The sequence below is a fragment of the Python bivittatus genome, unplaced genomic scaffold (assembly GCF_059951505.1).
Source record: "Python bivittatus isolate LINGU-HERP-01145 unplaced genomic scaffold, Pbiv_v1 ctg000430_np1212, whole genome shotgun sequence".
Classification (NCBI taxonomy): domain Eukaryota; kingdom Metazoa; phylum Chordata; class Lepidosauria; order Squamata; family Pythonidae; genus Python; species Python bivittatus.
The window spans coordinates 3,062,744-3,089,307 of record NW_028277071.1 but is presented as its reverse complement, the minus strand read 5'-3'; the positions used below and the strand labels follow the sequence as shown (position 1 = coordinate 3,089,307).

Genomic DNA, 26,564 nt, shown 5'->3' with positions numbered 1-26,564 from the left:
CACGACTTAACGACTAAACAACAACAACAACAACCATCTTATAGTCGGAAAAATACGGTATGTTTCTGAAATGAGCATGACTGAAGACTAGGTGGCAGGTGGACTGAGAGATGTCCATGTCATGTTGGGCATGAATCCTAGCAAGCTCCCAGTAGCCACCTATCACTACAAACACTAGATTTTCATAATCTTATTAATAACATACTGAAAATTATTAATCACATATTGAAATGGGAAAAGGGGTTTCATTTAAGAATCTTGGAAAGTGGATACATTTACTTTAACACCCCATTGTCTCTTTGTTAGGGTGGGGATTCTTCGTCTTGGTAACTGTCTCTTTATGTATTGGGAAGATCACTGCTCAATCCCCTGATTAATGAGGAAACTACAGATATTCTGAACTTGCATCAAATTCAGATATTTTTTGTAATAGAGATGTTAGATGTAGGTGCCAACAGATTGGTTGGTTGGTTGGTTTCTGGCCAAACTTTGGCCTCTCTTGAACATTGTGCAAACTTCACCTCTTACAAACTTGTACTCCTTCTTTGATGTCAAAATTCCTCACTAAAAGTTTTATCTTCAGTTTTCAATGTCTTGTTAAAGATAGTTATATAACTGCTGGTGGATGACTATGAGAGTCAGCTGTAGAGTTTGATTTTTTTTTTTTCCTGTTTCGTGAGACTCGTAGATCAACAACATTTCACTGGAGTTTGTCATCTCTATAATTTTCCACTCAAGTACAATTAGTTCTACAACTCCATAGAGAATCCAGAATTTGTTAGCAAAACTTTGAACCAAGACTAATACATGCTACTAATACCATTCTGAGCTATGGCAGAGAAAGACAATAGTTTATCATTTTGATTATATTTATTATTAAGACCAGACACCAAGCCAACATGTCCAACTCAACAAGATATGCATATGTGAAAGGAGATCTTGAAGAAAAACCTTCACTGAAGATGGCGATGTTTGTGGCATCAATACTAGTGATGCTGGTGTTTGAAGAAGCCTGTCACAATACTCCTATGAAATGCCCTACAAGTCTCCCTCTTTCTATTCTTCACAAGCATTACCATCCTGGTGACTTTATCATTGGTGGCATTCTCTCTCAGATCTATCTATTTTCCAGTCCCATAACCTTTGAAAGAGATCCTTCTTTTGATGGCGTTGACAATATCATGTAAGGCGTTTCACATTTTCTGTTCATTTGTAATCACATTACATCTCCTAGCAAGCCCTGTGTAATGCTCAAGTGATGTTCATCTCTCTGAATTAATGGGAGCCATCATTGTATCATTGTCTGTCATTATGTGCCTAGTGTAGAGATGATAACAATTCTAATTAAACCGTGCTAAGCCTTAGGCGACTTATTGAAACACAGAGTATGAGGAGCAATTCCATATCAAAATCCCCTTCTTTTTATGCCAGGTAAGTTGAAAGAAAAATTAACAGAAACAATGGAGCAACTACTTTCTACTGGAACAAACTCCCATGAAATCCTGGCTTCCCAAGTGATAGGACTAAAAAGTAATCATTCAAAACATTTTAAGAAGCTCAGAATCAATCCTGAGAGCAGACTGCTTCACAGAGATGGAGTTTTGATCAATTATTTTTTATTTCCAGGGGTAAATATTGATGTATCTATTCTTCGACATATGCATACATTTTGTTTCCTTTGTTGTTAGCTAATAAAACAATTAAATCAATCTTATAATCTACATTCCAATTCATTCTACCATGATGTTATGGTTCAGCAAAGATTGATCCTGGCTTTTAAGATATTAATAACTTTGAGGGAGTATTTAGCCGTGGGGATTTATCTAATACTGATAAACGACTTGCAATTTTCTTTTGCATCCAAACATCCCTTTTTGAAGCAGCTTGCTGTCTCTGGGCTTTTCAGATTTTTTGGCTCTTTGGCACTCAAAGCTTTGTGCAAAGGGTTTCATGTATGAATCTTTGTTTAAAAGACTTGTTACAGAAGGGCAAGTTTGATAGTCTTCTCTCTTCTAGCATTTTACTAATTTTTTAGTCACTTTATTATTCAAATATTCAGTCTGTTACAAAACATGGAAGCTTCACTGAAGTGATAACTAAGCAGGCATGAACATTAAAAGAATCAGGAAGACATGGTCACATTGAGAACAGTTACCCACAAAGAACTGCGAAAAAAAGGGAATAATTAGAAATTAAGCTACTTTCTTACTGAGAACATAACAACAAATTTCTCTGGGTTGTGGGAAGATTAAAAAAAAACAAAACCCTAAATTGTCTTGGCTAGATAGAAATGCTGCCATCAAAATGAATATTCTACCAAAAGTCAATTTTCTTTTTCAAATGATTCTGATAAATTTTGATTAGATGGTACCAAGTGATTGGTGCAAAGATGTAATGAACTACATATGGTCTAATAAAACAGCAGGATTAAATTCAAGATTCTACAGGAATCCAAAGAACAAGGTGGATTAACACTTCCAAGCATTAAATTGTATTATAAAACTAGCTGCTTATTATGGATCTCAGAGTGGATGGTATCCCTTTATGGCTTGGTTACATCTATGGAAAGGTAGAAGCTTCCAGACGGTTTGAATAAATATCTTGAGGTTGACAAAAGCAAAAACAAATGCTCTATAAGAGATCATGTAATAATAATAAGTAATTTACTGAATATCTGGGATAAATACAGAAAAATAATTAGTTCAGATCTCTCCTCTCTTGTGTTATTGTTAAATATTTATTTTTAAGAAGAGGAAACTTCCAAGAAATTTGTTCCATGGAGAGCCAGTGATCTGTTCAGATTACAAGATCTAATTACTAAAAAGGCAATCTTCTCATTGCAGAGTAATAACTCAGAACTACCAGCATCTGCTAGCCTTGCAATTTGCTATAGAGACCATTAATGAAAGCCCAAGGATCTTACCTAATGCCACACTGGGCTTCCATGTGTTGAACAGCAATTTCCGGGACCAGTGGACTTACCTTGCCTCACTGGAACTTCTCTCCACACGGGACAAGTTTATCCCTAACTACAAGTGTGATGTGCAGAGTAATATAGCAGCTGTTATTGGGGGACCTAATGCTGATGTGTGTCTGTTCATGGCAAACATCTTGTGCAGCTACAAGATTCCACAGGTGAGTTCTCCTCATGCAATACAGTTAAGCAAGCAAGACTTTTGAGATAATGGCTTTGATACCATTAGGGAGAATGGATGGAATCAAAAGAGACAGGTCCTGTTTCAAGAGCAAACCCTGTTGAGGGGACAGCTCTCTCTTTTTACTGTGGATACTGGCTTATGAGCCAAAATTATGAAGAGATCATTCATGCTTCCCATTAGCAATAGAAGTATGAGTGAGAGCTGATAAATTCCATATTTTACATGCCACTGAACCCTCATTTTTCTGCTGACGTGGCTTAAATTCAAAAGCAAACTGTTCGTGTGTTTTATTTCAGAGAGTTTGCACTCCCAAAGGTTACCATACATGTATAACAATTAAGGAAACCTACACTTTTCTGTGTCATATTTCTGGCCATGCTGGTCACTTGTAGTTCTCAGAGGTGGACACAGGCTCTCTCCAAGAATGGGTGTCTGCCACAGCTCTAGGCAGTGAATCTAGAATATGTTAGTCTGTTTTACGGTACCTTCATTTATACGTTAATTTACAAACTAGACAGTATACTAATCAGAATGTAAATGAACATTAACATAGATGATTAGCTAGAGGTTATATGGACAGTTTATTCATTTAAAATTTCATTTAGCACAAAGGTTCTAGACATGTGGATGCAGAACAGTGGGAGAGAATTTTAATTGTTTTATTCCTAGGGAAACTTTATGCTTATGGATGAATATAAGGCACCTTGGGCTTTGAGTTACTTATCATCTGTTAAGAAAAGTTTATTCTGTTTACTTCTGAGTAGGTAAATCCATGGCCATTGCACACCAAAAACCCAAATTATCACTGGATTTGAATGAAGTCTGCACTGAAAAACACTAAATGCTTGGGGACATGCCTAGCATTTTAGAAATGGCAAAAGTACTCAACTTTATTATATCTAGAAAATATCTCAGAGACATTTCCTTCTTGACTGTTTGCTTATTCTTTAGTTGGCATATGGGTCCTCACCAGTGATGAATGACATACACCAAAGAGTTTTCCTTCGCCAGATATTTCCAGACATCAACCAACAATATAAGGGGATTCTCCACATGCTGCTGTATTTCCAGTGGACGTGGATTGGAGTGATTTTCATTAACGATGAGAGTGGGAAGAGATTTGCAGAAAATGAGCTGCCCATGTTTACCCGGGGAGGTATCTGCTTTGATTTTATAGAAAAATTTCCACAACTCAAATTTTCAAGTGAAATCACTGAAATGGTTATGGAAGGAGTGCAAACTACTAGAATTATTATGGGAGGGACTGCTAATGTAGTCATTGTACATGGTGAAATTCAAACTATGGTGATTTTAAGGATGATGCTTCATATGTCTGAATTTGAGGAGATCCAAATTAAAGCCAAAGTATGGATTTTCGTAGCCCAGATGGATTTCACCTCAATGTCTTTTCAACGAAGCTGGCCCTTGGACTTCATGCATGGTGCACTCTCCTTTGCAGTTCACAGTGAGGGAGTGCTGGGATTCCATCAGTTCCTTCAGCACTGGAAGCTCACATCTAACCAGAATCTTTTTTCCAGGGATTTCTGGAAAGAGGCATTTCAGTGCTCTTTCTCCAATGCCGCTGGAGAAACAATGGCAGAAGAACTCTGCACTGGAGAGGAGAACCTGGAGCATCTTCCTGGGTCAATTTTTGAAATGAGCATGACCAGCCACAGCTACAGCATCTACAATGCTGTCCATGTGGTGGCAGGAGCTTTGCACACTATGCACTCATCTACAGTGAAACAAGGAGCAAAACGAGATAAGCAGAGACAGCAATTTCTCAGCCAACAATTTTGGCAGGTAGTTTCCTGACATTAGTAATACTGGAGAACTCATGTACACACATATCTGGAAGCTCAAAGTGCTTGTATCCAGTGGTTCAAATTCTGATATCACTGCAGAATTTTACACACTCAGACAATAGCTGTGACATGGCTGCCATCTCATACCCAGTTCACAGCACTGACTTTTAACAATGTTGAAGTTGATTGGCCATTCCTGAAAACTGGAACTAAGATCATAATGATCAGCTTCACTTATTTTATCTTTTCTTTTCTTTTTTCTTTTTTCTTTTTTCTTTTAAGTTTTATACTTCATTTCATGGTCTTCCAAGCAGATGAACAGGGAGGCCTTATATCAAGCTGTTCATCTGCTAGCAAACTACAAAAAATTGAGATTTCCTTTTTCAGAAAATTCTGAGTTAACCCTACCCTAACTTTTAAACAGAGGAATAAGCATTGGAGTTTATTGCCTTTAATTTACTTGTGAAATATATATTGCTACCTAATTGGACTGAAAAGCTTATGATCAATTTCATGTGATACACCAGACTACTCCTTTTACAGAAAGAATGCCTTTAAGATTCAATCTGATTGTAACTGTATTTATTTAAGATGATGCTGATGCTGAGGTTGATCATTTATTGTCCTCATTTTCATGTAGCTTCACCACTACCTGAGAAGGGTTTCATTTAACAACAGTGTTGGTGAAACGCTTTCCTTTACTTCAAAAGGGGAACTGATCGGAGGATTTGATATTATCAATTGGATCACATTTCCAAATCAATCCTTCATTAGAGTCAAGGTTGGAAGAATGGCACCACAGAATGCCCCTGGCAAAGAATTCACCATTTCTGAAGACGTGATCAAATGGCCCAAGACTTTCAACCAGGTAGAGCTCATACTAAGACATGTCAATCATTTTCCCAAAGGAGGTTTTTTTGCTTTGTTGAAGACTTGCTGCAGTGCAAGGATCCACAGTGGGGATCAACAAATATTTGGGGTGTTTTGGCATTGAAAGGACAGAATTAATGGCCAGATGCAACTGCCCTCCAAGTTTATCAAAGTCACCTTATGTGTCTAATATACAGTTCAGTGAAATTTAAGCCATCAAGCAGTCTGGTTTTTGTTCCAACTTGGACTCTGCTAAGGAACTGATTTGAAGCAGAAAAAAGGGTCACCTCATTGGGCAACACGATAAATCAAATCTATTTGGGGAGAATATCCAGCTTCCTTAAGGGATTGTTTACAAGTATGTTGTATGTATTTACTTGTGCTCATCATCCTTTCAAATTTCTTTCATTGCATGGCTCTATTTCAGACCAAAGCCAATTAATCTTTTTGGAAAAGATCCCTGGGTAGGACCTGGAGCTAGATATTTGCAATATCTGTTTTAGGAAGGACAAAAGATTCTCCTCTCATGTTTCCGGACAGGGACACCCTCCTTCTCTGTGTAATGCCCATTGCAGTTCTGGTTACAGTCGGACCAAGATTGAAGGGAAACCCTTTTGCTGCTACAATTGCCATCGATGCCCAGAGGGGAAGATTTCTAATCTAAAGAGTAAGAACTGCTGTAGAAAAATGCACTCATGCACAGCCTGTGAGCTTCATACCATTCCCAATATTTGAGGAGTCATTAAAAAGGGGTGATTTTGGACTCAGTGGTTTGGGCGATCATGTATGTTGAAAAGCAAATTATGGGTCTTACTTTCTCTTCACTTTCAGCATATTTACATTTTGTTCTCAAATTGTTTAGAAAGAGCATATAAGTGTCTGGTGGAGGGCAAGAGACAAAAATGTACAATGTTCTCATGACACAAAAATGGCAACATAGATACTCGCATCAGACATTGGGACAAAAAGACATGAGGCTGCAGTTTCACTCACGTCTGTAATTATTTTGCTGAATATGGGGCACCTTTACTTTTTGCCCACCTTGTCAGTTAAAAGCAGCACCATCAGAGTAGAGAAATAAAAATACAAGATAAAATACTATGACACGTAAAAACTGGATTGCCTGTACCTTTTTATACTGAAGAAACAAAAGAAACAGCAAGTCTAATTTAGGTACATAAATGGAGAGGAGAACGGTCAGCAATATTTGGTGGCAACCCAAATATATCGATTTACTCAAGTTCCTCTAAATGTGATCCTATGATATGTGTTATTGCTCTTTATTCTCTCATTTCCTTTTCACAACTGGGACTTACGCACATTAATTTATTACACACTTGTTATACATAGAACTTCAGTGTATTAAATAGCGTATTCATTTGTTTGTTTCTTTTAACAGAGTTGGATGACTGTTTTCAGTGTCCAGAAGATCAGTATCCCAACAAGGACCAGAATCTGTGCCTGCCAAAAGCTATTAGCTTCCTGAAATTTGAAGAACCTTTGGGAATCACACTCACTATCGTTGCCCTTTTCTTTTCTTTCCTCACTGCTTTGGTGCTTCACTTCTTCATTAAGCACCGGGAGACTCCCATCGTCAAAGCCAACAACCGGAACCTCAGCTATGTTCTCCTCATTTCTCTCTTGCTTTCTTTCCTTAGCACTTTGCTGTTCATCGGACAACCCACAAAGCTTATGTGTCTCCTTCGACAAACAACTTTTGGCACCATCTTCTCAATAGCTATTTCTTCAGTTTTGGCCAAGACTGTCATTGTGGTCCTTGCTTTCATGGCCACCACACCAGGAGCTGGGATGAGAAAATGGTCTGGCAAGCACCTGGCCAGCTCCATTGTTCTTTCCTGCTCCTTTACTCAAGCCTTGATATACAGTGTTTGGTTGATAACAGCTCCCCCCTTTCCAGATATTGACACACACTCAGTGATGGAAGAAAGTATCCTGGAGTGTAACGAAGGATCTGTCACCATGTTTTACTGTGCCCTGGGCTTTCTGGGCAACCTGGCTACCATCAGCTTCACAGTGGCTTTCCTGGCCAGAAACCTGCCTGATAGTTTCAATGAAGCCAAGTTTATCACCTTCAGCATGTTGGTCTTCTGCAGTGTCTGGGTGTCCTTTGTTCCAACTTACTTAAGCACAAAGGGCAAAGACATGGTGGCTGTGGAGATCTTTTCCATCTTGGCCTCCAGTGCTGGCTTACTGATCTGTATCTTTTCCCCAAAAATTTACATTCTTTTACTGAGGCCTGAGCTGAACAGCAGGAAGCACCTAAGGAGAAAATAACAAGAAAAATTATCTTAGTGAGTAGCTTACCCCAAAGTAGTCTACCATCCTGTTAGATCATGAAGAAAGTTACCACACTGGGTGCTATCTGGATGAACAGCAGGGTCATGTATCAGGAGAAAGACTTTGATGCCTTCTAGCTTTGCATTGTGGGGATGAAGATGGCCTTGTTTTATTACAGATGCTTTATTATTTTGTTTTGAATAAGTTTATGCAGGTTATGGGAGTTTAATTCAGGTGGACACTGATTCCAAGATATCTTTGATCATTTCCTTTGTTATATTTATGTACTTTTTATAGTTATATAGTTATATTTGTATTATTATGAATTAATGGGAGGAGGAGGAGGAGTTTTGAGTATGAATATCTAGGTAAGGAAAACATGTTGTACTACATTGGAAGGCTACTTGGTGTATTTCTTCAGATGCTTTACAACTTGGAGGGGAATCTACCTGTCCCACATATTCTAAGAGGAAGGATTCACTATGGATTCTTTCCTTGAAACAGTGTCATCTTCTGTGCTTCCTCACTGGCATTACTTGCCGTTTGGACTAACTTCCAACATTAAGTTGGACTGGACATCTCAGCCCCTGTAGAAAGGAAGTTAACACCCTGTCTTTTCCTCAGAACTTGTTTCAGGATGAGCAGATTTTTCAACAGATTTTAGCTTATTCTAGCTGTTTAATTGATTTGCTTTTTTTTTTTTTTAGTTGTTAGTAAAATTTTATTTATGATTTTTATTTGTTTAATGACTTCTGTACACTTCCCAGAGTTATACTATTTGAGTTGGGTAGCTGTAAGAAATGTAACAAATAAATAATTAAAATAACATAAAGTATCCTCAAGCCCTTTTTTTCTGTGGATTCCAAAGTGGCCAGTTCATCTGCCTTCATTCTTTCTATGCTCCTGAATAGGTAGCATTTCACCTAGAAGTGCTAATAATATATTATTAGTATCTATAAACTAGACAAATAGTTTAATGAGCTGTTCAAATTCATTGGCTAGTTATTCATGTCAACCTCAGGTAGCTCATGACATTTTTCAATACTCTTCCAGCAAGATCCAGGTATGGAATGCAAGTCTAACTACTGCAGAAGTGGGCAGGAAACCATAAAACCTGTTGACAGATTGAAATATTATACAGCTCTTTGAAGTCACCTGCTTTGTGGCAGGTCCCTACTTTGCTGGCTTCAGCTCTTGATTCATAGAATCAAAGAATCTGAGCATCAGGCAGGAACTATTTGTTGAACTGAAGCATCCTTCAAAGGTATCCAAAGGCCAACTTTACACAGAAGACAACTTTGCGCAGCCAGAAAGAGCTTTGAAGGATCCAGGGAAAATATCCCAAATTGAAACAATGCATATGAGCTCTGCCAAATGATCAAAACCTGATCTGGTCAATTCCAGGTTGGGTGGGGAAAGAATGGAGAAATACTGCTGAGCCATCTTGATCCATATTCTAGTCTGGTCCATTTCTTTGATTTATTTTCTATTTTTATGGCATGATTAGAAAGTGAAAAGATCTTACAGTATCACTTGAAGATATAGGTTTACCACATTACCTTCCAGATATTAAGTTAAAATTTCAGCAGCCCATTGGGTGATGGATGCTGGGAGATGTAGTTCAGCAATATCTGAAACAATTCTGCTGCTTAGAGGACATAGGAGAATTGAAGCCAGTAGAAAGATACCTAGTTCAGTTCTGACAGAAGATGACTGGTGAATTTGAGTAGTGGTACAAACACAGATTTGGGCCTAACCAGTTTTGATACATGTGTCCATCTCCTACATAGAAGTTTGTTCAGTGTGACCAGGAGGTTTTAGGGGAAGGAGGACACCAATAAAGGAAGTTTTTGGTGGGGTCCTTCATATATAAAATCAGACCTATTTATTCTATTACAGATACCAATAGGGCAAGAGGCATGCTAGGTACGTAGGGTGAAAAATAGAAAAAGAAGAATAGAAAAAAAAATAGAAAAGAAATAAAAATAGAAAAAAAAAAATACAAAGTAATGGCTTCCAAATTTCTTTGCAGCAGTTATAGGTACAATTATAAATTTACCTCTTACTCTATGGTTACAATACAATGCTCTTCTTTCTATAATCTATCCTGTCTAATCATCAAAAGCATCAATCATAAGTTCTTTTTTTGTTTAATTTCATGCAAAAAAAGTCCTTAAGAGTTTTACAGTCAGCAATAAATTGGAAGACTGTAGAGATTGTCTTTCCTCTGATCAAGGAAGTCAATTTATCCATCTCAGCAAGTTCGATCATCTTCACCAAGCATTCCTCCATTGTGGGGAATGCCGAATCTTTCCATCTTTGTGCGTACAATAATCTTGAGGCAGTTTTCATATACAAAAATAAAGCTCCATGACTTTTTTCCAACTGTTTGTCCATCAATCCCAAAAGAAAAGCCTCTCATTTCAAGTGCCTTTATACATTCTAGTCATTTGATTGCCCAGACAGACACGAAACACTTTCACAGAAAGGAGTCCAGGCCTGGCTTCAGCTAAGTGAAGAGGTATCATGTCGGTTATGTAGAGAAACAGAAATATCTCTACTTACTCTCTTATGCTACTTTCACAGCAGTCAACAACTGTAATAAAATGTAACTATTCATAGTTCACTAAATCATGGATTAGGACAAGTCAAGGAATTTGATAGGACTACTGTAATTCAAAGATTGCGTTCCCAAGGCATTTTCATTCACCAGCTATTTCCAAACATCAACCAACAATATAAGGGGATTCTCCAGCTATTGCTGTATTTCCAGTAGACATGGATTGGAGCGATTTTCATTAATGATGAGATTGGGGAGAGATTTGGAGAAAAAGTGCTGCCTAGTTTTGCCACAGGAGGCATTTATTTTGATTTTGTACAAGGTTTTCCACAAATAAATCACCATGTAGGGGGATATCACCAGTATGCTGATGACACCCAATTATATATCTCTGCCCCTGGCAAATTAAATGATGCCGTGAAGGTCTTATCCTGGTGCCTGGAGGCTGCGAGGTTCTGGATGAAGGACAATAGGCTTCAGCTGAACTCTAGCAAGAGTGAGTGGCTTTGGGTTTTGGGGCCTACTGGTTCCAGGACTATGCCATCCTTGGTGCTGGCTGGGGCAGTATTGCCCCAGAGAGACCCAGTGCTGAATCCTAGACTCATGACTCCTGCTCAAAGAGCAGGTGGCAGTGGTGGCTAGGAGGGCCTTTGCACAGCTTCGTGTGGTGCATCAGTTGTGCCTGTTCCTGGATCAGGAGGCTCTCCTCACAGTCACTCATGCCCTAGTCACCTCCTGATTGGACTACTCTAATGCGCTTTACATGGGGCTGCCCTTAAAGAATATCTAGAAGCTTCAGTTGGTGCAGAATGCAGCAACATAGGCAGTTATGTGTGCTCCTAGAACATCACATGTCACACCTCTGCCCAGTGAGTGGCATTGGCTGGTAGTTTGCTTCTGGGTCCAATTCAAGGTGCTGATTTTAATCTTTCAAGCCCTTCATGGCATAGGGCCAGGCTATTTGAGGGACCACCTGTTCCCAATTACATCAGTCTGTCCCATTAGATCTGGCAGAGAAGGCAGTTACCAACTGCCAGGGACTTACATTTGGTGGGCCCCAGGAGGCGGGCCTACTCTGCCATGGCACCTGGCTTGTGGAACATTCTACCCCCGATGTTCAGTTGGCTCCATTCCTCTTAATGTTCTGTAAGTCTCTCAAGACCTGGTTATGTCACCAGGCCTGGGGATCCCAGGGAACTGGAGACATGTTTAAATGGCTCTCTTACTGAAGTGTCTATATTCATTCTCTCCATGCCTGGGGTTTGTATATTTTAATTTTAATTATATTTACTTTTTAAAACTGACCTTTTAAATATTTATATGATTGTTTTCATATATGTGCTGTTTTTACTGGGAGATGGGGAGCCGTATAACTCTGATTAATGAATGAATGAATGAATGAATGAATGAATGAATGAATGAATGAATGAATTTTTAAAAATGTTTGAAATAGAGACCAGTAGATGTTATATTGAAGCATAAATTGGTCTATCAACCATTCTGGAGGCAAAGACAGACCAAAAGTTGGGAAAAGTTACCGCACTTTATATGTTTATGAGATATTAAGTATACATATGATTGGTATTTGATACAAACTACAGCAAGTATTGGATTGGATATAATGCATCATAAGATCAGTGAAGCAATTAGAGTATAACTGTGAGGTGCTGGGGCCAGGACTGCAAAAACAAGGGAGTTTTCAGGAAACAAAGAGTTAGTGTGTTACACACACACACACACACACACCCTCACTCACACAAAGGCATCCCTAGGGAGTTACATGATATACTATCCTCCCTATGGAGTTACATTTGTTTTCTTACAGCTCTGCTTACAGTACCTGAGTTTCTAAGTATCCCAATATCTTTCCCCAGCTTATCACTGTTTCTTGTCTTTCTAATGTTTTATGGCTGATCTGACACTTAGTTCCTCTGGCAAAGTGTTTTGCAAAACGAGGTAGTTGCCTAATTTGATCCTCTACGGCTTTGAGCCAGTTTGGAGTAGTGGTTAAGGCACCAGGCTAGAAACCGAGAGATTGTGAGTACTAGTCTTGCCTTTCGCACAAACCCAGCTGGGTGACCTTGGGCCATTCACTCTCCCTCAGCCCTAGAAAGGAGGCAATGGCAAACCACTTCCAAAAAATCTTGCCAAGAAAGTTGCAGGGACTAATTCGGGTAGTTGCCAGGAGTCTACAATGACTCGAAGGCACACACACATGGCTGAGCTAGTGTTTGGTTTCCCCTGAGAAGATGTATTTGAGTTAGAGTCATTTAGCTTCACCCTTCAATTTCTCCATCTGCAACCATCCTGAAATTGACACACCATGACTCCCATTTGCAGAACCCCATGTTCTCCACTGAACAGTTCCAAAGGAGGAAAGGTATCTTGAATAGTTCAGTCCTACAGACGTGACATGGAGAGATAATATTTAATGATTGAGAGTATATAAAACAAAGAGTAACCAAATGCAAAAATAGCAGGGTTATTAATTTTAATTTGCCTCAGAATATGTTTGGCAGACTTTTTATTGAAAGGGTACAAGAGGTAACAATGAGCCAAATTTGGGAAAGGCAACCTGGCTTTATGCCAAACAGGAGATATATGAGTGCTGGAGTTAGCAAATTCAGAATACTGGTCCATGAGAGTCCCAAGGCACAGATACTATCCTTGTATCTCTGGCTGTAAGACCTGGTCTGGGTGAAGCTGGAAAGGAGTCCATAGAATGGATATTTCCACTTCAGCAGCTCATTGACAAATTCTTGGACAGGGAAAAGTTGATTGCACGTTTGTTGATTTAGAGATAGCATAGAATAAACTGGATGTACTTGAACTACGGAATATTTAGGGTGAATACGGAGCTGAACTTTTGTATAATAATAGAAATAATCCAAGCATGAGAATAAATCAAATATTTAGCAAATGCTTTGACAATGAACAGAGAATAAGGATATCTGATGTCCCTTTAATTGTTTAATGTATATCTAGATAAATGTATAAAGAATGCTTGTGATGACATTCAAAGTGTGTTGGCTGGAGAGGTGAACATGTACATATACTTTTGCATGCAAATAATAATGATAATGATGATAATAAAAGTTGTATGCCACCCAAGTCCAATTACTCTGGGTGAATCCCAACAATCAGATAAAGATATTACAATCAAATCAATCAAACGTAAAAGATAAAGATAGAACAATGTCATGTTCTTGGCTGAGAACACACATGATTTTTAGTAATTCTTATATAGATTGCATGATGTAATGAGGAACATATTTTTGAATATTAATATATAAATCTGAAGTTATTGTGACTGACAGGGAAAATACAGGCCCACCAGTCTCCAATAATTTCTGCTCATCCTACAAACCTCACAAGGTGGGTATGTTCTGGATCCCCCATATCAAAGCACGTCACTTTATAGGATCCAGGAAGCCTGCCTTGTGTGTTCCAGTGCCTGGCCTATGGAATAGCACACCTCCCAAGATTTGGATGGCTACAACCCTGTGGAGTCCTTGGGGTTCTCTGATCTTGGTTCTTTTCTTGCAAATGTTTCATTACATAACATCTTCAGCGCTAGAATGGAGTGGGGTTTGCTCTGGTTTATATACAGTAGCTTGCCCTGTCAGTGTTGGTGGGGGTGTGGTTTTGTTTTTATTTTTGTTTTCTTGGTAGTTCCTTGATTAAGGTATTCTTTACTGCATGATTGTTTGTCTGGTTATAATCTTGGTGTTAATCACTACTTTTCTGGGTGATGATTGCTGGCAAGAAAATGTTCACAAACCAACTAAAACCTTCCAAGACATCTTAAGTAAACCAAAAGACCCAGTAGCTCAAGAGGAAAAAACAGGAGTCATCTATGAATACAGTATAAGGACTGTAAGAACCATTATGTAGGACAGACAGGCAGAAGGCTAGCTGAGCACATCCATGAAAAACAACAAGGAGTCAGAAGACACAATGAAAACTCCTTAATCTCACAACACATGGACAGACTGAACCATAGTATCAACTGGGAAACTGTAAGCATCTTAGACCAAGCTAAACCTAAAAATGCAAGGGAATTCCTGGAAGCTTGGTAAAACTAGGCAGCCATCAAGAGGCACACAGAGATAAACAACATCTATACACTATTCAAAAGAGACAATAAAAAGGAAACAGAAAGACCAGAATATCTTATTGCCAGCAATCATTACCCATATAAGCAGAGATTAACACCAAAATTATTACTAGGCAAACAATCAAGCAGTAAATTATACCCTAATCACGGAACTACCAGGAATTGGGGGGGGGGGGGAACCACACCCTCATTAACACTGGCAGGGCAAGCTCTTGTATATAAACAGAGAGCAAACCCCACTCCATTCTAGCACTGAAGATGTTACCTACCCAGGTAACAAAACATTTGCAAGAAAGCAAACAAGCTTAGAGAACCCCAAGGACTCCACAGTTCAGCACTGAGCTAGACATATTCTCTTCTATTGGCTACAACCCTGCCCGTCTCTTGCAAGGCATTGATGACTTGGTTCTTTGGCAGGCTGGTGGGTGAGCCCGTCTTGGTGCTCTGATTTAATGTTTTGAGCCACCCTGAGCACAATGTATTGTTTCCAAATTGCTGTGGATTATTTTGAAGTTGTTTTTATTTATTATTAACTGCCCAGAGTCATGTGTTAAATGGGTAGCCACATAAATCTAAATAAATAAATAAATATGTGTAAGCACATTGAATTATATTTTCTTTCTTTTTCTCTTATTTCTGATCTTTAATTTCTTGATTACTACCTCTTATTCTGTTGCTGTAGATGTAGTTCCTGTGTATACTCTGAAAGGTAATAGTCTGATGAACATGATTTCTAAAAAAACAAACAAACCCCAAACCGTTCTAATAAAACCTCTACACTGCACAGCAATGTCTCAAAATTTTACCTGTTATCTACAGACAAATCAGAACATATTAAAGTTATAATAGTAAGTTGACCACATTGAAAAATCTCATGAAATAATCATCTATATTTTGTTTTCTATAGTAAACGATCACGATGTAATTAATTTAACTTAAATAATAATAGAAATTAGGTGGTCCTATGTCTTTGAAGGCTTGATAGCTGGTTGCCAAGCACACTGAATTCCACCAGGAAGCCACATGGAAAGCAGGGGAACTAACTCATGGAGGAGTGATGACAAATGACCATAGGATGGCAGGCCCACTACTACAGGCGGTACTGCATTCTAAGCTAGCTGTAATTTCTGATTGGCTTTCAGCGAAAGTGTTTTTCACTGAAACAATATCATGGAATTATGTTTCTTCTTTCTTGCCTCTCATTAACTGCTTTTTATTGTTCAGATCAGGCCTTAGTAGAATAACAAAGCATTTGGGGAAAAAGATACAGCCCAGTAAACCTGCACTGGAAGAGAGTATGGAAAAGATCTCCACAGCCACCGTGTATTTCCCGTTGGTGCTCAGATACGTAGGGAAAAAGGACAACCAGACGCTGCAAAAACACAACAGGCTGAAGGAGATAAACTTGGTCTCATTAAAACTGTCCGGTAAATGCCGGGCTTGGAAAGCCACACAGAAGCCAACAATGGCAAGGAAAAGCAGGTAGAGCAAGACACAGTAAAACATGAGAGTACAGCCTTCGTTACATCCCAGGATGATTTCCTCTGCCACTAAGTTCATATCAGCATCTGGGTAGGGGGGTGAGGTTACAAGCCATGCCGTGCAAACAACGACTTGAATGAGGGAGCAGGAAACAACAATGTAATTATCCAATCGTTTGCCCAGCCATCTCCTCATCTTGGATCCGGGCACTGAAGCCATGAAAGCTAAAATCACAATGATGGTTTTGGCCAATACACAAGAAATGGCCACCGAGAAAATGATCGCAAAAGCAGTTTGCCGGAAAAGGCAGGTCACCTTTTCAGGGTGTCCAATGAATAATAAACTGCAAAGGCACGAGAGCGCAAGGGAGACAAGGAGAACGTATGTGATGTTCCGGTTGTTTGCCTTGACTATGGGAGTGTCCTGATATTTGATGAAGATCCAAAGCACCACAGTGGCAATGCAAGCCAAGAGAATTGCTGTAGTGGCCAAACTGGTCCCTAACAGGTCTTCATAAGACAGGAAAACAATATGTTTTGGAAGGCAGGAGTCATGGTTGTTGTTTGGATACTCTCCTTCTAGACATGGGAAACAATCATCCATGTCTGCAAAAGAAAATGTTATTATTACAATGTAGAAGATTCTGCATTAATGATGGCATGGGTAATACTGACTGAAGTAAGAAGTTTAGCAGCCTGGACCCTGCTTAGTGATTCAGTGGGAGAGCACCTAAGACTTATAGAGCTACTGGCTAGACTGAAGAGACTAATAAGCCACTTGTGTAATAAATAAATGAACCTGCATAGAATTGGACTCAAGTCAAATTGTCATTTACTTTTATCCCTCTTTGATTAAATTACTGAATATTAGAGCTGTGGCAAAATTGGACCAATATAATTTTCTAATTGTTATGATTCAACTTAAATGTTCAGCAGATTAAATTAAGGTTGTGCTTACATCCATAGATATGGGAAATTAGATTGATGCAAATTAGAACTTATATGTGATTGGAAAGTGTCAAAATCCAAGCAAAGGATTTAATTTAGCAACACATCAGGTGTTCAGTGAGGTAGATTCTTAGTTCACAGAGCCTGTCATGGCTCATAGGATCTTCTCTTGGTTTCATCAACATTCCTTGGTCCTCTACCTATTTTTTGGTTGAGAAGACAAAGTTTCTTCATTATCCAGTCCTTGGGAAAGTAATTAGGAAGCAGCTGGGATGTTTTGCTTTATTTCACTCATCTAAACCTTTCTCCTCCATACATAACTGGAACACTTTCTCTTGAATACTGTTCCACTCTCATTTGCAGGGACAGATTAATTCTTTAAAGATAATGCACCTTACCTTTATGATTTGTAATCCTCCCTTCTGGACATGGAAGGCACTCATAGCAGCAATATGGCTTTCCTTCTATTTTGGCCCTACTTGAACCTGAATGACAATTGTCATTACACTGAGAACGAGGTCTTTCCTGAATGAAAGAGATGAACAAAATGAAGAATTGGTTTGGTGCCCTTGGGATGCTATGACAGTACTGGTCTTTGCAAAGAAGACACACATGCCATGGAGGAATTGCTCTTACTGAAACACAGATGCAAAATGGCTGGCTTGCTGTTCAATATGCGTTGCTTGAGGGCATCGGAAGGAGACCTTGTGAAACACTCTCAGTCTTAATGGTATTTGTCCTTGCCAATAGAGACTAAGAAAGTATCAAGGACTTTTCCACCATACCTCTCCTATTCTCTGTAAAATACTTCCGTGGCTTTGTTTAAGTTATTCTCTTTTTATAATGGAATGGAAGATATTTCAATTTTTGTGCAATAATGTTTGGCCATTTTTATCAACTTTGAAGTGCTGTCCACTGACATCTAATATGCTCTTTCTGATTTTAACTGTTTTTTCTTTCTTATATATTTCATAGAAGAATGGAATGGAATTTTACTCGAGCAATACTTTATTACTTTTTCCTTTGCCAAATGCAGTGAGTTGCATTCAAACACTGCCATATTCAAATGAATTTTTAATCAGCTAAGCGCTGTTCTTTAGACCATCAAGATATTTGAATCACATAACCGCTCCCATACTCCAGAAAATACAAACAGTATATTTTAATGCACTTCACAGCCATCTCACCAGTGCTGTTTAACATCAAAAAGGAGCCAAGCAAGACGGCATAGTAACTCCACTGCCTGAACTCCAAGGTAGGCCATCACCATAACATGGGCTTTCAGTCCCCAAAACTTGCTGGAAGACACAAACCTCTTCTACCCTATGCAGATGATGCAGCAATGCTATCAAGAATGCCTATTGGCCTTACAAGGCTGCTGAGGGTCCTAGCACAGTGTTGCAAGGAAGACTAGTTGGAACCCAATTATCACAAAACCAAAGCCATGGCATTTGCCAAAAGAATACCTTAGGAAGTTGGAAGTCCCTAAGCACAGAAGGGCCTTCACTCTGACACAGTGTCAAGCCCCCCCTCAGCCATCCTTGTGGATCGATAGAGGAAGACTCCCTACCTGGAACAGCAATGCGCTTGCAACTCTGGACCCATGAGTTTCTCTAGTGACCATCATGTAGACACATTAGCCCTAGTCTCATCCTAACATTAGTACAGAAATATCCAGGGCACATAGGACAATTTTGTACTTTCCTGTTTTTTTCAGGTTTTAACCCTGCCACAAGCATTGCCAGGTTCTGTGCACCATTGATTAAAATCTGTTGGATGATAACTTCTGGCTAGTGTTTGGGACTCAACACTGTCAAGTAAACTCAATGTGCCCCTAATTTACTGTATTAAAGATTTGGTTTGAGAAGTTAAGCCTCCTCCCTCCCTCCCTCCCTCCCTCCCTCCCTTCTTCTTCCCTCCTTCCATCCCTCCTGTGTCTTTTCCTTATCCTTATCCTTTTCTTTTTCTTTGGATTTTCTGGTTGCCCAATTCCAAAAGCACCCTAGGAGGCTTACAAGAATTAAAAATACAGAGACCACCTGGATAAAATCACATAAGTAACACTGAAAAACAGGCCCAAGTATTAAACTTCCAGAATACTTGAAGAATGGGAGCTGTACTTATCTCTGGCAGCTTGCTGGTCCAGAGGCAAGGGCCACGTCAGAGATGGTGTGCTTCTTCAGTGCACCCACTCAGCCCAAGTGTACTAGATGGGCAATTGGAGGCAGATGTTCCCAAAATAACCAGGCCCTATGCCATGGAGGATATTATAGCTGACTACCAGCATCTTAAGTTGCATCCAGAAGCTGACTTGCAACCAATACAGCTCATGTAGCAGCACTGAAAGATGGGCCTGTCAAGGAGCGTTAGTGCCCAAAGGAAGACCCACATACAGCACATTGCTGTAGTCACATTGTGAGGTCACAAGGGTGTGAGTGACCATCTGAAGGGCTTCCCAGTTGATGAATGGGTGCAACTGATACACAAAGTGAATTTCTGCAAAGGCCCTCCTGGCCACAGCTGCTACATGCTCTTTATTCAGTAGGATGCCAAAAGTTGCATACTAGGCTCAACTGGGGAAGTGCAAACCCCGTCCAAGAACAGGGGTGAAAATGTTTTAAATGCAGGAGGCGCAAACAGCCATGGTCACTCAGTCTTGTCAGGATTAAGCCAAAGTCTGTTCTACACTATCCAAACCGGAACAGTCTCCAGCACATGGACACTGTCACCTGTACAACACAGGGTTGAGATGTACAATTTGGTTTCATCAGCATACAGACGATACTGGACCCTGAACTGATACATCACTTCAGCCAGTGGTTTCATGTGGATGTTAAACAGAAGGAGTGAGAGTGTTGAGCCCTGAGTCTTACCACATGTTAGAGTCCACAGGTGCAACCTCTTTCCTCCTGTCAACACTGACTGGATCAGCAAGATATTTATATCAAACCACTGTTCCCCAGTCCTAAAGAGCATAAACAGACTATGCTGTTTCAGCAGAAGAGCAAGGAACCAATTTTAAACATTCAAAATGGGGCTTGAATTATCTGCAAATCTGTATAAAATATGTACCTGGTTAAATCGTGTGGGCCATATAATGGAATCCTCATGAATGATGAATGATTTGGAAGAGAAAGAATTTGGGTTTACCCCTCCAACTTTGACTTTTGTAAATGTGTTATTTGAGTATGTGACCCAGCTGAAAATATCAAATCCAGCAACTATATGTCCATTGTCATCAAAGGAAACATTTTCTCCAGCGCTGTTTTTAAAGAAAGTACTCCTCATAAACTTGTGGAGCTAAATTGGGGAGAAGGTGGAGAGAAAATGATGCCATGAGACACCCTTCATAATGGTCCTAACACAGCTGAAAATTGTGGGTTATTATGCCAAAGTGGTCAGTATCGATCCCCAAGGCTTGATAGGACTATCCACTGTTGTTGTTGTCATTGTTGTTGCTGCTGTTATTCATAGTTGATTGTTTATGTGCCATCAAGTCATTTTCGACTGCTAGTCTATCTAGAAAACTAGGTAGATTTTCCCCATGATGATCTATCCCTATTAGTTAAAGTAGCATTTATTAAATTATTTTTATATAATAAATGTTTGGAGGTTGATGAACACTCTGAAACATCATGAAGCTGAAGTTGAACTTTTCATGATCAGCTGAAGAGAAAGCATGGTGCAGAGACCAAGCATTAAATATGCTTGAGGTGGGTGTATTCTGACAGTACTCATTCCAATTCAGAGGAGACAGAAAAGGGATAAATGAAGAAGGAGAAGGACACACCACTTGAGCTGTTCAGGCAGTGTGGTGACACCAAGAGAGAAGCTTGTGTGGCACAGTTGGGAAAGTAGATGCCTTTAATGCGGCAGAAGTTGCTCTATTTAGTTAGAAGCCACGGTACTAAAATTTGCCATTTTCCATCAAATTAAGGTGCTGCAAATTTACAGTGCAAAATATATATTAAAAATATTAACAATAAGAAGTTAAGCAACAGAAAAAATATACCTCTAAAGCTCTATTTTACAGTCAGGACCAGAAATATTGGAACAAGGATAATGTTGTTTTGGTATTTGGCCTCTGTGCACCACCACATTGAAGTTGAAAGGAAACACACCCAGATGGGAGCAAAGTCAGGACTTCCAGCTGTAATTCAAGGGGTTTGACAAAATGGGGCACTAACCATTCAAGAAGTATAGCTGGTGGCATACACACACACACCCCATCATTGATGGCTCATAAGTAATGGAACAAACTAACATCATGACAAACATAAGGATCGCGTTTAATACCTACCGCACTTTTGCCAAACCCCTTGAATTACAGCTGGAAGTTCTGACTTCGCTCCCATCTGGGTCTGTTTCCTTTCAACTGCTGGACATTTGGAAGCTCTACACCTTTAACAGTATTTACCATAGTGATTGTCTTTGGCTGTGAACTATTAGAATCAGCTGGCAAACTCTGTATAAGAGAAGTATCCTTCTTCTTACTCCTTCTGCTTTCCTGATTTTACCTTTTTATGCTCACTGCTTTTACCCTGCTGTCTGAAATATATTTGCATTGTATTATTTATATTCTTTGTTGTTACTTCTGTATTGTTAAGGATGTATTTTATATCTAAGTTTACCTTTTGTATATTTTAAGTAGATATAAAGGTTGATATATTATATACCTTGTCTCCTCTTAATCTCATTACCCAACATCAGCTTCGATGTGGTGGTGCACAGAGGCCAAATGCCAAAACAGTTATCCTTGCTCCAATATTTCTGGTCCTGACAGTATGTCTACCTCTATCAGAAAATTATATATTATACAAATTAGTAAAATTAATAAATTTTCATGAGCCATATGTTCTTTAAATATATTTAAAGCCTTTAATTCTCTGGAACTACAATTTTTAAAAGAAATATTAAGTTTAAATTCAGGGCTGGTTTTTGTAACATGATTGAACACATTTATGGACCAACTGAAGGCCAGATTAGACTTAAGAGTTACGATTCAGATTTTATTACAGTTTTAAGAACTACCAAGCAGGGTTGCCCTGTCTCCCCTCTATTATTCTACCTAGCTATAAAAATGCTGGCAATAGCACTTAGATGCAATAATCAGATTTACAGGATGAAACTGAGGGATAAGACATATCCTGTAAATCTATTTGGAGATGATATGGTTCTGAATCTCTCAGATGTTTCCCATTAAGGAGTTAGAGGAATTTGCAGAGGAGTCAGGACTTTCAGTCAATTATTACAAATCACATACAGTGTTTTTTCATACATACCCAAAACTTCAAAAGGAAATTTCTGCAGATTTAGGGATTCCAATAATTTATAAATCTTTAAAATATTTAGGCAACACTATCACTAAACATATTAATATTTTTAATAATTATATACCAATATGGAAGAAATTAAACAGAAATGAAAAACTGGGTTTCAAAACATTTCACCATTTTAGGGTGAATTGCAGTGGTAAAAATGAAAATCCTTGCACAGCTGTGCAATGTTGTATTTCAGTGCCTCCCAGTGGAAATTCCAGAACAGGCTTTAAGACATTAGAAAAAAAGAAAAAGCTTTTGCTTTCATGCAAAAAAATTGAGAACAAATGAAAGGATTTTATATAAATCTCTGAAACAGGGAGGCTGGGGCATGCCCAATTTGATAATAGATTATCAAGCAGCACAGTTAGGGCATTATGGAAGACTAAACAATGGATCCAAATTTAAATTATATTAGAGCCAAATGATTTTATAAATATTTTTCTTTTACCCAAAATACTTTTCTATAATAAAACAGATTGAAAATGCTTTCACTAAAATGATGTTTCAGATTTGGAAAAGTAAATACATAGCTTTGATAAAGGATACTTCTCCAACTCCTTTAATAACATATATAGATCCAGATGATCATTATGGTTTAGATAAAATGAAATTTCTGAGATAAGAAAATCTTTATATATTAAATGATTTTTATGTTAATAGTGGACCTCTCAATAAAGATCAGGTAGAAGAACTCATAAGTGATAAGTTACCATGGTTCTTTTGGTATCTACTTAAATCTCTTTTGGGCAATAGAGACAGTAGAGCTTCAGCAACACAGCTTTATATCAATGTTGAAAATTTAATACTTCACTACTTAGAACAACCAAAAGGAACAAGCTAAAAAAAATTATAGAACATTATTACAATTAGAAATAGGAGATCCACCCCATGGTTTAAAGGAAGGTTGGAATAATCATCTTGGAAATTCGATTCAGGAGACAAACTGGCAGAAATTATGGAAACTGGACAGATTCACCTCAGCTTCAATGCAAGAACTGCAGTAGAAGATTATGCATCACCGGCACTTGATTCCAGTCAGATTGGCACATATCTATATCGACTTTTTTCTACCAAATGTTGGAGAAGTTGTTTAAAAAAGGGTCATTATTTTTTCATTTGGGGTGGTCATGTGGTAAAGCTATACCATTTTGGCATAAACTTTTTGGAGAAAAAAGTACCATCACTAAACAAAGAAATGAATGTTTCCCAGAGTTTGGCTTACTGCATTGATTTACAGGACCAAACCTCAAGCTTAAAAAAAAAATGAATGTATTATCTATTTAATTTCAGCAGCTAAAATAATAATTGCCCAACATTGGAAAACTTGAGATAACGTAACAGTTGAGATGTGGATTAACAAGGCCTCTTCAATTGCCGCATTAGAAAAAAATCACAGGTGAAGTTAAAACAATGAGACATCGGAGGCAGGAACCACAAGTTTATCAAATTTGGATGGATTTTATGGTTTACCTCAATAGCAATGGACAAAAGATGGTAAATCTGTACATGTACAGTATCTGTCTCTTTATTTATATTTTAGTAATCTTTTTTGTATTTTCTCTATCTTTTTTTTTTCCTCTACGCATCTTGGATTTATATTAATTTAGCTACAATAATGTTAATCATAGTTCAATAAAAAATTTTTTAAAAAGATAGAGTATGGTTTTCTTCTGGTTCTATCTTAAATCTCCTTCCTGGCACTTACATTGGATAACCACTGCTCATATTGGCCTATTATGGCCACCTGGTTTAATCTATATTCTCAACAAAATAAAACCATTCTACATTTGTATGTACTCTACCTGCCATGGCTGTTCACATAGTCCTTCTTGTCTTATCACTTTAATCTTCGCTCTCTGTTTCGACTTGGGTGAAGTTATTGCATGCAAAGCATATGCCATAATGTAAACTGCATTGTAGATGCTATAACTGTGGCCAGACATGCTTGTGTCAAACAGGGTCCCAGGTAGAGCTTCCAACTTTTCCTCCCCTGTGCAGATCTCCTCATCTCTCCTGTCTAGAGTGGAATCTGAGAAATCACAATTAAATGCATCTTTCCAGAAGATTCTGAGAAATCCATCTCTATTTTCTGAGGGAGGGTTTCTTTTCTTCAGAAATGTCTGGAATCCTCTAAGATAATTGGTATGAATAGCAAATGACAGAGCTCCATGGAGGAAATCTACGTCCCAATCTCTTTGAAACCCAGGAGATGAAAAATCCATCTGGGCTGTCATAATCCACACTCGGCTCTCAACCGTTATATCATAAAATTGTGCAAAGTGGAAAATTAATCTTAAGACACTAATAGTTTGTATTTCACCTTCTATAATAATCGTATTGGCAGTACTTCCTGTGACAACACGAGAAGTTCCAAACCATTCCATTGCTGTTTCAACAATGTCACCTGAAAAAGACATTTTGGGCATTGTTTCTAAGAAGTCCACACAGATACCCTTTTCAGAATAGATGGGAAGCATATCCTGTTTAAAGATCTCTCCATTGGCATCATCTAAAGCAACCACACCAATCCAGATCCACTGGAAATGCAGCAGCAACTCAAGAATTGCCATATACTGCTGGGTCCCATCTGGAAACATCTGGTGGAAGAAATCTTCTTTGGTTCTGTCATTTATTATTGGTGAAGAGCCATATAAGATCTTGAGAAAAAAATAGACATTCTTTCTGCAAATATCTTTCTTGAATACTAGTATGGCAAAAAGTACTATGGTTTTCAAATCTTTCAAACGAAGGCGGTTAAGCAAATGAATTCCTGGGATAAGAGCATGGATTGATGTAGGGATGGGTGGATAGAGAATGAACTTATTTATTATAAATGCATCATTCTAATCCTTCACATACATACATAGATTAAACAACCACCAAGTCAGTTGTTCAGAAAAAAAGTCAACCAGCTCAATAAAGAGATTTATATTGTCTAACTCCATGCAGAAAACCATATTTAAACTTAAGGAACCTTGTTCCTCCTCCTTGTCTTTCCACGTGTACAACTTACCTGTGGAACTTTGTAGGTGCTCAGGATGTTTGTCATGTGGAGACAGACTTGAGAATTAGGTCCCCCAATGACTCCCACAATGCTATTATGAATGTCACACTTGTAGTTAGGGATGAATCTATCCTTTGTGGATAGAAGTTCCAGACAGGCAAGATAGGTCCACCTTGCAAAAAAATGGCTATTTAAAATGTGGAAGCCCAAACTGACATTGGGTAAGAGTTGGTTATTCTCATTGATTTCCTTCACAGCAAATGCCAAGGCCAGGATGTGCTGGTAATTCTGAGTAAACATCCTATAGGAAAAGAATTTGTTTCGGGTTAGGTCTCCGTTCTGGACTGTAACGCTCATTTTATCGAGACATAGTGCTAAGAAAAGTTGATTCATTGAAAACAAGGCACTTCAAGTCAACTGCATGGAACAAGTTTTGGAAATTATGAAGATATTTTCAGACACAGTTATATTTCACAAATATTTCATTCTCACAGATGCAGATGTTCATTTTACAAAAACATATTGAAAATATACCATATTTAGGGATAGTTCTGGGGCACCTGCTAAACATGAAAGCATTATGAATTAAAGACAGAGAGCTCCTTTGATGTCCTTCACCTTTGCAAGCTTTTAACCATAGAACTGGAGCAAGCAACCTCATTTGCTGTAGAAAATTTGTGTGATGAAGGGCAATATTGTATTCTTGTACTTCCATTTGACTAAAGAAGGTGGATGATTGTGTTCCCTGTCATGTTCCTATCATCTCTCTCATCATCTACAATTTCTGTATTTTTTTATGCTTCAACTGAATCCATTGAATTTAATGAGCTGTGGAGCTACTGTTACCAATATGGGGACTAAATATTTGATTTTTCACCCAATTCCCCCTATCACTGCTCTGCACCTCTACATACCTATAGATGCTTCTGCCTCGGAGCATCTTGGGAACCGCTCCACCAAAGTTTAAGAAATGAGAATCAGCAGATAAGGATGTAAGCATAC

At 38.5% G+C, this 26,564-nt stretch overlaps 2 protein-coding genes across 2 annotated transcripts; one reads left to right on the top strand and one right to left on the bottom strand.

The window, feature by feature from the left end:
• The first annotated feature begins 899 nt into the window (after positions 1-899).
• LOC148215272 (vomeronasal type-2 receptor 26-like) lies at positions 900-8,128 on the top strand. The gene is made up of 5 exons (XM_088143984.1): positions 900-1,183; positions 2,844-3,135; positions 4,110-4,961; positions 6,374-6,500; positions 7,233-8,128. The coding sequence occupies exons 1-5, from the start codon at positions 900-902 to the stop codon at positions 8,126-8,128; spliced, it is 2,451 nt and encodes an 816-aa protein (XP_088000110.1).
• A 7,856-nt stretch (positions 8,129-15,984) lies between these two features.
• Positions 15,985-25,919, bottom strand: LOC148215271 (vomeronasal type-2 receptor 26-like). The gene is made up of 4 exons (XM_088143983.1): positions 25,572-25,919; positions 24,361-25,215; positions 17,636-17,762; positions 15,985-16,895 (listed from the first exon to the last, which is right to left on the bottom strand). Exons 1-4 carry the CDS (start codon positions 25,917-25,919, stop codon positions 15,985-15,987), a joined length of 2,241 nt encoding a protein of 746 aa, XP_088000109.1.
• Positions 25,920-26,564: the final 645 nt, after the last annotated feature.

What these genes read in the sequence shown, in the direction of transcription:
- LOC148215272 (XM_088143984.1), top strand. Translation starts at nt 900, where the DNA reads ATGTCCAACTCAACAAGATATGCATATGTGAAAGGAGATCTTGAAGAA. An exon ending in GCAGCTACAAGATTCCACAG is followed by an intron (nt 3,136 to 4,109) that starts GTGAGTTCTCCT and finishes CTTATTCTTTAG; the next exon opens with TTGGCATATGGGTCCTCACC. An exon ending in GAAGATTTCTAATCTAAAGA is followed by an intron (nt 6,501 to 7,232) that starts GTAAGAACTGCT and finishes TTCTTTTAACAG; the next exon opens with AGTTGGATGACTGTTTTCAG.
- LOC148215271 (XM_088143983.1), bottom strand. Translation starts at nt 25,919, where the DNA reads ATGAGCGTTACAGTCCAGAACGGAGACCTAACCCGAAACAAATTCTTT. An exon ending in GCACCTACAAAGTTCCACAG is followed by an intron (nt 25,216 to 25,571) that starts GTAAGTTGTACA and finishes TTTTTTCTCAAG; the next exon opens with ATCTTATATGGCTCTTCACC. An exon ending in GAGGATTACAAATCATAAAG is followed by an intron (nt 16,896 to 17,635) that starts GTAAGGTGCATT and finishes TTTCTTTTGCAG; the next exon opens with ACATGGATGATTGTTTCCCA.